The 14,003-nt window shown below is 44.0% G+C and overlaps 1 protein-coding gene across 1 annotated transcript in view; it reads left to right on the top strand.

The window, feature by feature from the left end:
* Positions 1 to 3,362: 3,362 nt before the first annotated feature.
* PDILT (protein disulfide isomerase like, testis expressed) overlaps positions 3,363 to 14,003 on the top strand; it is a 34,791-nt gene continuing 24,150 nt past the window's right edge. Inside the window, exon 1 of the mRNA XM_030301020.1 lies at positions 3,363 to 3,564. Within this exon, the coding sequence (XP_030156880.1) occupies positions 3,363 to 3,564 (202 nt within the window). The remainder of the gene's footprint in view (positions 3,565 to 14,003) is intronic.

Raw genomic sequence — 14,003 nt, 5'->3', positions numbered from 1 at the left:
TTTTGTTGGGAAGGTAAAAGCATGTTTTTTTGCTGTTTTTGTTGTTTTTGGTTTTTTTAATCATGCAGATTATCTTACTACTGCTGATCAGGAAATTTCAGGTTGACTTTTAAAAGGTCACATTCCTATGTATACAATGGAATATTACCCAGCCATCAAAAAGAATGAAATCTTGCCATTTGTAACTACTTGGACAGAGCTAGAGTGTATTATGCTAAGCAAAATAAGTCACTCACAGAAAGACAAATACCATATAATCTCACTCATATGTGGAATTTAAGAAACAAAACAGATGAACATGTGGGAAGGAGAAAAAAAGAGAGAGAAGGAAACAAACCGTGAGAGACTCTTAAAGATAGAGTACAAACTGGTTGTTGATGGAGGGAGGTGGGTGGGGGATGGGCTAGATGGGGGATAGGTACTAAGGAGGGCACTTGTTATGACGAGCACTGGGTGTTGTATGGAAGTGATGAATCACTGAATTCTGTTCTGAAACCAATGCTGCACTGTATGTTAACTGACTAGAATTCAAATAAAAATTTTAAAGAAAAAAATTACAAATAGAAGGTCACATTCCTGGGGTAGGTTGAAACTGCAATTAAGTCTTGCTTCCTATGGGGGGGGGTGCAAATTACTCTATTGGGGCTTGTTTTCTTTTCTTTTTTTTTTTTTTTTCAACGTTTATTTATTTTTGGGACAGAGAGAGACAGAGCATGAACGGGGGAGGGGCAGAGAGAGAGGGAGACACAGAATCGGAAACAGGCTCCAGGCTCTGAGCCATCAGCCCAGAGCCCGATGCGGGGCTCGAACTCACGGACCGCGAGATCGTGACCTGGCTGAAGTCGGACGCTTAACCGACTGCGCCACCCAGGCGCCCCTTGTTTTTCTTTTTTAACATAAATATATATATTTGGGCATTCAGATGACCAGATACATTCTGATATTTATTTGGTCTTCATCCATAGTTCCTGGACCAAAACCCTTGGAATTTCCTGAGCAATAAAAGCAAAGGAGCATCTTTTGTTACAACATTTGGTCTCTTGTCTTCAGTTCCTAAAAAAAATGCTTCAGAGCATAAACCACAGGGTACTCAGAACCCCTTTCTTTAAAAAACAAAACAAACCAAAAAAACCCATTCTTACAATTTGAGTCCTGACTTGCAAGTGCCTGGTCCCTGCTGTGAGTTTCAAAGGCCTGCTTTGCAACCCCAAATCAAAAATCTGGCTCTGTTCTCTGTTGCAACCTCAGCCCTCCCCTCCAAGGCAGGACTTGATTGAATGATGGAAGGTACAGGGTATCAGGGTGGGGGAGCCTCAGTTAATGTCTCAAAATATTGTCCACTGCACCCATTTTGCAGTGGGTCACTAGAGAGACAGTATATCATTGTGGTTAGGGGCATGGATTCTGTAGCTAGATTGCCTGGGTCTATGACCTATGAGCTGTGTGACCTTTCTGTGCCTTGTTTTATAGTCATTAAATGAGGATTATAATAATGCTATTCCTACCTCATAGGGTTGTCATAAGAGATGTGATGGCATGGAAGGCACTGGAACAGTGCCTGGCACATGACAAGTATGTTAAGTACCTTTTTACTCATAAAATTTAGAGCTAGAGTTGGTCACATTCTCTATATTTTAGGCCGAAAAATTACATTAGATCTATTTTTTAAAAGCCTTCAGATAGTCTGACAAACCTATTTCACAGGCAAAAGTCATTTATTCATTCTTTCATGTATTTATTCTCACCACTTGTCCATTTTCCTACCATAAATACCAGGTGCTAGGACTACAGCAGTCAACAAAGAAGTTAAAATACTTATAAATTTAATCCGAAGGTGTGACGTAGAATATACCTGCTATAGGTCATTTCCTTTTCTTTCTTTCTTTCTTTCTTTCTTTCTTTCTTTCTTTCTTTCTTTCTTTCTTTCAAGTTTATTTATTTTGAGAGAAGAGAGAGCGTGAGCAGAGGAGGACCAGAGACAGAGAATCTCAAGCAGGTTCTGTGCTGGCAGTGCTGAGTCCAACACAGGGCTCCATCCCACAAACCGTGATATAATGTCCTGAGCCAAAACCAAGAGCTGGACGTTTAACTGACTCAACCACCCAGGCACCCACTCCTACCTGCTATCGGTCTTCTTCTTCAAGACACTCAGGTAGTCCACGCTACACAGAGAAATAGCTCTATGCTTGAGGAGTACTTACAAAGATCTGAAGAGGTGATTCTATGCTCTAAATTGTTAGGGAAGACAGGAAGACATAATTAGGGAAAGTGAAACTTACAGAAAGGAAGCTTCTGATCCAGACCATTCTACCATTCTAACAATTAAAAAATGTAGAAAGAAAGAAAGAAAGAAAGAAAGAAAGAAAGGAAAGAAAATGAAAAGAAGAAAGGAAAGGAAAAGAAAAAAAGGAATGTACTTTTATAGGAAAGTACCTAGGATATATTTCACATTATGGAGTAAGAAAATCAGAACACTGAACAATATGCATAGCTGACTCCATTTATGTTTAAAATTCTACATTCAAGTGTGCATTTATATAGGAATTTTCAATATGTATAAGGATCCATTCCAAACTGTTAATAGTAGCCTTCTCAGAGGTGGGACTATGAGAGACATTTTTATTTTCTACTTAACATGTTTTTATTGTATTGCTTGGAATTTTTACAAGTGTGACCTACAATTATGACTTAAAAAAATGTTTGTTTATTTATTTATTTTGAGAGAGAGAGAGAGGGAGGCAGAGGGAGAAAGAGAATTCCAAGCTGACTCCATGCTGTCAGCACAGAGCCCAATGAGGGGCTCAATTCCTGGCACCTCATGACTTTTAAAAGGAATATTTACAGTTGAGAAAAATTGTTCAAAAATCAAATGGGATACATGAATGAGAAGCGAGGTCACGAGCTTCCCATTATAAGGGGCATTCAAGCAGGAGCTGGAGGAGTGTGAAGCAGAAGCTGTGATGGGGAATTTACCCCTTATTTCTGGGGTCCAGAGGCTCATCCCAGGACTCTGGAGTGGGACTCATCTCTACAGTAGTCTCACCTATTGCCTGGGAAGCCAGCGGGCTCAAATGCTGGCATGTGATTTGGCTTCGTGGAGCTCTGAGCAGGCCCCTGCTGCTCTGAACTATCCCTGCACAGTTTACGTAGGGGCTGAGGTTAAGCTAACACTTTGCATCTCTTCCAGTGCTACTGCCATGTGTGGGCACTGCTAGGGAGCAGTGGGCCATGGTCGGGCCGTGTTCTCCATAAACAAACTGGCTGGGCGGGGAAGGAGAGTCGGGGAGGGAATGATGACGTGGTGCCCTGCCACCTGTGTTGATAAGGGCTCCCGTTCCTCCTTGTGGCCCTACAAAATAGCCATGGAGCTGCTATGGATCTCCCTGCTGCTGGCTGCCTCTCGCGGCTCCACTGTCCAGGGCTTCCCAGAGGAGGACGTCAAGGAAGCCAGCATCAACATATCCCAGCCTTTGCATATTGTGGAGGAAGGCAACCTGCTGGTGCTAACACCTGCTGGCCTGACCCAGATGCTGAACCAGACCCGCTTCCTCATGGTGCTCTTCCGTGAGTGTCCCCCACTCCTGGGTGATGGGTGATGGGTAGGGTGAGATCTATCTCTTTGCTCCTGGAAGCCAGAGAAGTTTTATATATTGCTGAACAGATGAGAACACATATTATTAACATATTTAAAATTAATATGGATATACTATCATTCCCGATTTCCAGATGAGAATGCTGAGGTCCAGGGATGTTAAGCAATTTGCAAAATACTACGCTCGATTTAGTCTTGATTTGTATGTTGCTCCTCTGTACCACTGAAGGTAAAAAGCCAACTTTTACTCATCAGTGTCTTTATATTCTGAAATTCAACTTTCCCCTCTGTTACGAGGGCAGGAGCATCCCGACCATACTGGATTGTTGTAAAGATTAAATGAGATAATATGTTAAGTGGCTGGAACACAAGCAGAGGGCAATAAATGGTGGCAGCTATGGGCAAGCTCTTGAGCAAAGATTTGCAGACCATCACCTTTATCTGAACTCTGCCTGTCCACTTTTGTTCTTTGGACTGTTGTTCTTCATTTCAGTGGACATTTCTTCTTTTCCCTGGGGCACTGGGCACAGAGCTGTGCCCTTGGGAGGGATTTTCGTAACAGCTTTCACATAGCCAGTACTAACTGTGTGCTGGGCACTGTCCTTAGTGCCCCACAAAACGTTAAGTTAGTTGATCCTCACAACAACCCAGCATGGTGGCACCATTTGTCTCCCTATTTTATAGCTGAGGAAACAGAAGCTCAGAGAGGCCAAGCGATTTGCCCAAGGTCACAGAGCTCACAAGTGGGGATTACAAACCCTGTGCCACACCACTTCCCACGTGCAAGGATTGGGAGGATACAGAAAGTAGATGTCAACACTGGATTCCAGAATCCTGCTTCCAAAGCCACTCCTGGGAAATGTCTGGCTGTGTGTCAGTCCCCAAAGACCTGCTGCTGGTCTGTACCTGGCCTGACTAGCATCCAGATTCCCTGAAGCCTGGCAAGGACTCAGGTTCCAGAGCTGGGCAGTGAGGTACAAGTGCTGCCCCTTCTTGGTTTCTGCCCCCTTTCCATGCAGCCCCTCCCCCTACATTCTCTTCTCCTCTTGGTTGCTGCTGTGGCATAGCCCTTTCTCCCTTCTGTCAGTTTGCCTTCCACTAACCCTGATGCCTCACAGGTTTCCTTTTCTCTCCAGTGTGACCAGTGCATGTCCTGGGATGAAGTTCAGTGCTTAGAGGTTCACGGTCCTAGGCTCAAACACAGGACTCTGCCACTTACTGGTCAGATGACCTTGAGCAGGTGACCTGGATCACTCTGAGCCTCTCTTTACTTGGCTGTGAAATAGGGAATTTAGCAATAGGATATAATTCCTAGTGTGCTTCTCACAGTGCCTAGTGCATAATAAGAGCTTAAGAAATGTTTTGGCTGCCATTCTCTTTATCATTATTAGATTCCTCTGCACAAACATGCTAATAATGTCTCCCTTGCAGGTTGCTGTGGTGATGAAAATGGGTTCAAGTATGCAGTCATGAGTGCCTAGTGAGCACCCATTGGGCACAACTATTATTATTGCATTCTGATTCATCCTACTTTTACTCAGCTCTGCTCAGTGCCAGGCCTTGGGTGGGTCCGATGGGAGCCCCAGAGAAAAGAGGCCTTGGTTTCTGCTCTCCGAGACTTTGTAGTTGAATCCATACTCATGCCATTAGAATAGTCTGAACGGTATACACTGAGTGTCTCATGGAGAAGTGACAGCTTGGAATTGTCCTCAGAAATGGTTCTCCAAGCTGCAGACCAGCTGAGCAGCCTCCTCTGGCTTAACTCCTGCATCCTCGCATCCTAGAATGCGCTAGGGTCTCCAGTCCAATTCAAATGCATCTTGAAACTTGAAGGTTGGCCTGAAGTGAGAGAAATCTTCACTATTTGGCCTCCCAGTGATGCCCAGTGATGGGCAATCTTTAGCCAGAGCAGTGGAGTGAACGCTTTGGAATCTATTGTTACTGACATCAGTATTTACCAAAGACCACATGCCAAGCACTGGTAAATCCTAAAGTGTTTGTTGTTGTTGTTGTTGTTGTTGTTGTTGCTTTTTATAACTTGACTCACCCACACACTTTGTCTATAGATGACATCAAGGTTTGGAGTAAAGTACACAAGTTTGGGAGCCAGGCAAGCCTGAGTGTAAAGTTCACTGCCATGAACTAGATATGTGGCCTAAGGTATATTTCTTTGTGTCTCACCTTCTTTATCTGTGAAGTGGGAATAATGAAAGTGGTAGAGTCATTATAGGGATTGACTAAATATCTATGAAGGATCTGGCACATGGAAAATGCTCAGTAAATGAGTCTTCATCCTCCCTTGGCCCCAAACATATGATCAACTTTCTATCAGTTAAGACTGGGTTCAGCTTCAAGGAATAAAAAAAAAAAAATCTGCTAATGATGACTTAAATCCAAGATTTATCTCATATTCTCATATGTAGACCAGGGATAGGCAATCAATGGCTGTACTAGCAGCTTCACAGTATCAAGGACCCAGGCTCCTCCTATCTTCTTGCTCCATCACCCCTGATATATTGTATGTAGCTTGCGGTCACAAGATGGTTGTGGCACTTCTTGCATTGCACTGCACATTTTGCTAGGGAAAAAGAGGGACAGGCAAATAGCAAAAGGACAAAATACATGTCAGCCAAGTATGTTCCTTGAAAAAAACAAAAACAAAAAAAACTTTTTCAGAAGCTCCACCAGTGACTTTTATTATATCTTATTGGCTAGAACTGTGCCATGGCTATTCCCAAATGAGGAGTCTGAGATGGTGAATATTTTAGGTTTCTGCCCTCAATGGTTCAGGAAGCAAAGAGCTTGGGAATGGCTGATTCACAGTATTTGCCACAAGATCCAAGGTTGTAGGCTAATTTAAGTGTGCCAAACATTTTACTAGTTCTTTGTACATTGTGGCTCAATTTTTAATGCTAGATGAATGAAGTCCTTTAATGAAACGAATTCTAAAAATGATTGCCCACCTTTGTACCCAAACTCTTTCATTGTTCTGATTTTGATTAGATATTTTAAAGATCACTGTGTTCGGGAAAGCTAACTACTACAACAAACCCCAAATCTAGTTTTGTAAAGGTTGATTTCTTAAATCTTAGTCTCAGGCAGGTCTGCAGAGAAACTTTGCTCCATACAGTCATTCAAGTGCCCAGGGTCCTTCCATCTAGTGACCCAAGCATCCCTTAGGGCCTAGGGTACTCCACTGAATCCTCTGCCTCCAGCCAGGAAATGGATTGAGAGACACAGGACATGCTTCCGGGCCAGGCCAGCCCTGGAAATGGTGCACATCAGTGTTATTCAAAGTGTGGTCTATGGACCAGGAATGCCAGCATCACACAGGAGCTTGTTAGAATTGCAAAATACCAGGCCTTGCTCCAGACCTACTAAGTCAGAGTCCCAGGTGATTCACATTCATATTACAGGGTGAGAAGCACTGTTTAACACCACTTCTGCCTGCATTCCAATGGCCATAGCTCTGCAAGAGAGGCTGGGAAACAAATTCCAGCAGTATAAATGAAGAGGCAAAAGAAACAGGTTTTGGGGAACACGTGGCATTATCTGTCTTAATCACATTATGTAAAAGCCTTGAAACGGCTTTTGATCAAATGCAACCTGAAGCTGGGGTGGCTGAGAGGCAGCCGGGTGGTATAAGATCTTCTAGACATTGAACCACCAGGAATAGTTTTCTCTTCTGGGCAGGAATGTCAGCAACTGTTTCCTACGTAGGGTTGGCTTTATGGACTGTTTGGCTCAGGTTAAGTTTCCAAGGACAAGTCATTCCCAAATCCAATAGGCGCTTGCCAGTCCTCACCTTCCTTGACCTAGAGTACTCCAATCTGAGACCCAACCTGAGTCCCTTCGCTCCTTGGTGCCCATGAGCCCATTCCCTTCTGGTTCCCTTTGATCTCCCTGGCGCACTTCTCCGTTCTTTATGGCTCCTCTTCTTCCCTGTTATCCTAAAATCAAGGATGTAACAGGCAGCCCATAGACACAAGATGGCCAGCAGGTGGGTTATGTTTGGGCCACACAGTGTTTTAATTTTTTTTTAAATGTTTATATATTTTTGAGAGAGAGGCACAAGTGGGGTTGGGGCAGAGAGAGAGAGGGAGACACAAAATCCGAAGCAGGATCTAGGCTCTGAGCTGTCAGCACAGAGCCTGACACAGGGCTCAAACCCACAAACTGTGAGATCATGACCTGAGCTGAAGTCAGAACCTCAACCAACTGAGCCATCCAGGTGCCCCTAGGCCACACAATGTTTTAAAAATCGAGAGAGATTTCACAATTATAATTGAATTTACATCTGCTCTTAAAGAAATAGAAGATCTGGAGGCACAGGCCCACATTCTTGCAATGTGACAACTGGCTTAAGCTGAGTAGAGATTTTCCTTTTGGGTCAGAAAACATGCCTGTTAGTTCACCACATCTCTATCCAGCCAACCCCACACAGTCACACTCCCTGCCTCACCCCTGTAGCATTTGAGTCTGTGTCACCCCATATGAAATGCAGGTCCCAGTCTCTTCTTATTTGGTGCGGTCTGAGTGATGTTACTTGAATCAGGAAATTCGGGCATGTGACGGCATCAGCTGCCCTGGGTCCCAGAGCCTCCTCAGCTGGCTTGTGCAGCCACTTCATAGCACCGTGGAACAAAAACACTCTTTTTTGTGCCTTTAACCTTGATAGTTCCCAGAAGGGAAAATGTGATTGTGTCATTTTTGCTTCCATCCAATGTGGAGCATTCCTGATGTGTAAAATTCCATCAAAATAGTTCTGAGACTCTGATCTCCATCTAGCCCAGGCTGTTAATGGTTTCCTTCAACCTTGGTGCCAGGGTACATGCTGGGTTTTACTTCGAGCCCATGGAGTAAGATCTTGTAGGGGAGATCCAGTATGGGCTATTTGCACAAGCCTGCGAGCAGGGCAGGCATTTCCACTTTGTTGATTGACTCCTCCAGCCGGTTCCCCACATCTCTCATCCACCCCAGAATGTGGGCCAGCACTTACACATCTGTTTTATGGTTCCTTTCAGGGAAGAACTGAGAACCCTGCAGCTCTATTCCACCTGAAGTAGAACTGTAAGCTAATGGTTTGCACAGCTCAGACATCCAAGAAGAAGACCTCTGTCTTTTCTTTTTTGCAGCTGATCCTGGACTCTCAATGTTGAGCCATACACTTTGCATGACACAATACACATCTCAACACACATTTACCCTTCCAAAACTGGTGCAGCAGACACAAAAGAAAAGGAAACTGTCCTGCCCACATAAGAACACAAATCTCTGCCCAAGTGACTGCTCTGTTTTAGTCAGGCAGAAGGGGGAGTCCATGGTTCTTCGAGGCTTTAACTGACATCTTATAATTCAGGGATTGACACTGAACCTGGGGCTACAGACAGAGTCAATCAATTTTACATTCCTTAATGACATTTAATGACAACCAATTTGAATACTTTAGACTTAAAGCATTCCCATCAGCAGGTATTTCAAAGCAGTAAACACCAGCAGAGATGTTGTTATCCAAAAGAGACAGTCAAGCTCATTACATCTGAATATTTGACTCCTTCCAATACTCAGTTTAAGTCAAAATGAGTTTTCAAAACCTGGCAGGCCTTCTAAAGTGACCTTTGGAAAATCTAATCCCTTGGGGAAAGTATGATAAACAGTTTTTTCTAGGAATAAATAGGCTCTTTACAACAAAATATTTTTCCAATATTGTCCCAGGGACATACTATATAGTAAGTCTCAAATCCTTAGTTGTTGCTCACTTCTTCATCTCTCTGAGGACTCCAGGCTAAAGAGTCAATTGTCAGTAGGACCCTTGCTCTTGCATGTCCCTCACATGTCTCAAATGCCACATGTGTTCAAAACAGGCCTCAGCATCTTTGATTTGCTCCCTACAACTTGCTTTTTCTCATGCCCTGCCTTAACTGATAGCACCACTATCCACCCAATGTCAAAGTCATGAATCTCAAGGTCATTCTTGACTCTTCTCTTTTCTCACATCCAACCCATCACCCACCAGGTCCTGTTAATACCACCTCCTAAAGCCCTCTGCACTCTCCAGATTTCGCATCCCCCTGCCACTGCCTTAGTTCAGGTCACTGTGTTCCCCACCTAAAACACTGCAGTAGCCTTCTCAAGGGTCTCCCTGCCCCCTCCAGTGCTGTCCCTACAGCACACCCAGAGGTATTTTTTTTCTGAAATCCAAGTCTGATTGGGTCACTTCCTGATTAAAAACCCTCAGTGATTCTCTAAGACCTCAAACTCCTTAACATGGCTACAGTGTCCTCTGCTTGGTCTAGACTTGGCCAACTTCCCCACTTCATTTGAGAGCTATGCTCTAGTCCCTGAATAATTTGTGGTCCTCAGGTAGGCCACATTGGCTCAAGCTTCAGGGCCTTTGCATTTACAATTCCCTGTGCCCACAGTGTCCTTCTTATACTACCTCATCTGGATTGTGAGGTTTAAGTTCATGAAGCCACCTTCTCAGGAGGCTATGTCCACCCTTACTCCCACCTACACTGACTGGCAGGCCCTCCCATGCCGACACAATCCTGTGTACTCACCCTTTCATAGCATTTGCCACACTGTATTGAAACGGCTTTTAAACTTGTGGGCTCCATGGGGGGGGGGGGGGGGGGCCAAATCTCATTCATCTCTTGATTAGTAACATCTGGCATTGTGCATGGTAGGCCTGCATGAAATGTTGAATGAATGAGTGAATGAACTGAACTTGCCTTTGGCCATAATGTTCTGCATGAATGAGGCAAGGAGAGAAGGGTAGGCTACCTTTAGTGGGGAGAGGCCAAAATGAGATTCATCAGGAGCTGTGTCTAGGGTCATTTAGGAAGTGCCTCTAAAGCAGAGATGGCAAGAGTCCTGGGAACAGGTTAGACGATGATAATGATGATGATGAAGATGGCAATATGGATAAAGGATGGTGATGAAGATGAAGAAGATGATGATAATGGCCATTTATTGAGCATATGTATTCCAGGCACTGTACTTGGTCTCATCATCTCCATCTTACATTATGAGGTAAAGACTTCTTAGAAAGGCTGGAAAATTTGTTCAAAGTCATACAATTGATAAGTGGTACAGCCTGGATTTTAGACGAGGTCTGACACCAAATGTACAATCCATCTTATAAAACTGTGCTGTAACTGAAATATTTATTTAGCAACTTACTTACTTATTTTTCATTCATTCATTCATTCATTCATTCAATATTTATCAAATACCTGTTATGTGCCAGATAGACTTCTAGGCACAAAACAGATGGACATCCTTGCTTCGTGGCACTTAGGTCCTAAAGAGGGGAGACCCAAGATAAACAAATAAGTAAAAAATATAGTATGTCTTATAGTTAAAAGTGTTATGGAGAAAAACAGAAGAGCAACAGGAAGTGCAAAAAGTTAGTGGAAGTGACGCTGCAAGTTTATTTAGGGTGGTCTGGGAAGGTGAAAATTCAGCAAGGAACTGAAGGCAGGAAGGCAGCAACCCATGCAGATAGCTGGGAGGAGCGCATTTCAGGCAGAGGGAACAGCAAGTGTAAAGGCCCTGGGTGGGAATGTGCCAGGATGGCTAAAGCTGAGGTGCTAAAGAAAGTGGGAGATCAGATCAGAAAGGAAGTACAGTCCTTTAGGGCCTTAAAGGCCATTATGATGGTCAGAGGAATTTGTTGGCTGACCCTTGAGGAACTAAAAGGGACGGATTACCATCCCGAAGTTCCTATCATCTGTGAGCACTTCTATACACTATACTGGCCCTTTGGAATGGGAGAGGATTATTCTCAGAATACTTTTCCATGCTTGATCTAAAGTAGGGTTTCTCATATTCAGCACTACTGACACTTTGGCTGGATCATTCTTTGTTGTGTGTGCGTGGTGGGTGGGGGATGCACTGTAGGATGTTTAGTGGTATCCCTCACCTCTACCCACTGGATTCCAGCAGCACTCTAGTTGTAACAACCAGAAATGTCTCCAGATATGGCCAAATGTCCCCCATTGAGAACCACCATCTAAAGAAAGGCAGACTCCAGTTGCCTGTGCTGGGAGCTAATCTCCAGTCCCTACACTCACATTTCCCCATCCACCAGCCCCTCCCCTGATTCACACTGGCTTCTCAGAAAAAGGGAACCCATGGTTATCTACTAAAGACCCAGGCAAATATTGATCCTTGGTCCATTAGCCATTAACACATCTACACATCACACAGACATTCAGAGACCAATTCCCTATTCTAACATGACCCTGGGTCTCATTTCTAAAACCAATGTGAGAGCCACAGAATAGACCCAGGCTTATACTGGATGACTTGGTGCTAGTCACCCTTGTGTCTCTTTCCCCAAGAACCAGAAGATCTGCTGAGGATCCTGACATTTCTATAAGACTCCCCCTTCCCAGAGAGAACCTAGTCAGAGCAAGATCAAGGGTTCCCCCACCTATGTCATCAAAATGGTTAATGTTTTTCAGGCACTTTTGTGTCAGAGCTTTGAACACCTTGTCTTACTGTGTAGGATCATCTTAAGGTATAGGATCTATTAGTATCCCCATTCTGTAGATGAGGAAACACAGGCACAGAGATATTTAAAAAAACAACCTCCCTGAACTGCAGGTGCTATAAACCACCATAACTGTCTCTGTTTTATGAAACAACCTAATGAAGTTCAATGAGTGCCATATAGTAGTATGTGTCAGACAATGAACTCTCTCTAGGTAGAGCTTAGGACCCAAAGAAGCCTGTACTTGCAAGAAGTCTCAGCCTCCCAGCAGAGGGCTCCCTACACACCCACAGCCCACTGGGCTCCACTCTGCCCAAGCAACAATGTACATCTGAATTGTTACCATACCCCAGCCAAACTGGCATTTCCAGTTGGCCAGGGCAGGACATAGGCACCAAGACCTGAGGAGTGTACACATTGATTTCATCTTTACAAGCTTGGAATTCAAGGTCCCAGAACCACAGGGGTAAAACTGATTTGCAAATTTTAAAAAGAAACCAGAAGACAGGACTGTAAATCATAAAGAGTGGATTTGGCTCTACAGATACTCTCTGTTCTGATGGAAACCACCCAGAGCAGGGGAGATGGAAAATGCATCCCATCCCTCCCTCCAGGAAAAGAAATCTTTTTCAGATCAGCTAACCTATATGGTCAGTTAGAGCATGAATCTGGGAGTCATCCAGTCTTGGGGCTGAATCTCAGCCTAACTGTGTACCAGCCATAAGACCTCTGGATTTCTATCTCTTGTCTGTAACATTCCTCACCTGGAATGGTAGATAACTCAGAGGTTGTTATGAGGATTAACCAGGATAAAGCATGTAACATTTAGCAAAGTGATTGGCACAGTGAGTGCTCAATAACTTGTAGTTGTTGTTACCTTGTTATCATCACCATCATCACCATCATCACCATCACCATCACCACCACCACCATCATCATCATCAGTGGAGTCATCCTTGACCTCTTTTCTTCACTCACACTCCACATCCAATCTATCATCTCCTCCCATTTCTCTCATCTATCTCCAGTCACCTCCTCCTTCAAAATGTCTCCAGACTTTGACCAGTTCTTACCCCCTCCATTGCCATCACTCTGGCTCAAGCCATTATCACCTCTCACCTGGATTATTACAGAGACCTCCCACTGGTCTCCCTGGATCCACCCCTTTCCTCTTCAGTCTAATGTTCATATAACATTCAGTACAATCCAGTTAAAAATAAGTAGGATCATATCTAACTCTGCCCCAAACCTTCCAGTATCTTTCTACAACCCTCAGAGAAGGGGTTATTCAGGGGCCAACAAGGTCCTATGTTATCTGACCCTGACACCTGTCATTCTGCTCCAGGCCAGACTCCTTGTCATTCCTCAAACATGCTGCACATACTCCCACCTCAGGGCCTTTGCACTTATGGTTCCCCTGCCTGGAAGCTCTCTCTCTCCAGATATCCACATAGCCTGCTTCCTCACCTCCTTCAGTCTTTATTAAAATGTTGTTTCTCAGTGAGGTCTCCCTTAGCCTTCCTACTTAAACTTAATCCCCCTGACACTCCCAACGTCCAGCTGCGCTTTTTTTTTTCCACTTAGCACTTAGCATCTAATATAGCATATATTTTATTCCTTTACTTGTTTATTTTCTGTCTTCCCCAACAAGAGCAGGGATTTTTATCTATTGGTTGTTAAATCCCCAGTACCTAGAACAGTGTCTGACACATGGCAGATCCTAAAAAGGATTTGCCAAATGAATTGTGAATGACTGGATGAATGGACAGATGAATGGGTGGATGAATCTCCAAGGCTATTATTGTTAGATCCTGTCCAGCTAGCTTTCAGATCCCAGCATTCCAGCTATTACAGACTACTTCTCTCACTTCTTCCATTCCGGATACTCAAGAGCACTGGGCTGTGGGTGGAACT

The sequence above is a fragment of the Lynx canadensis genome, chromosome E3, assembly GCF_007474595.2.
Source record: "Lynx canadensis isolate LIC74 chromosome E3, mLynCan4.pri.v2, whole genome shotgun sequence".
In the NCBI taxonomy this organism is placed as follows: Eukaryota; Metazoa; Chordata; class Mammalia; order Carnivora; family Felidae; genus Lynx; species Lynx canadensis.
This window is presented reverse-complemented; position numbering and strand designations above follow the sequence as displayed.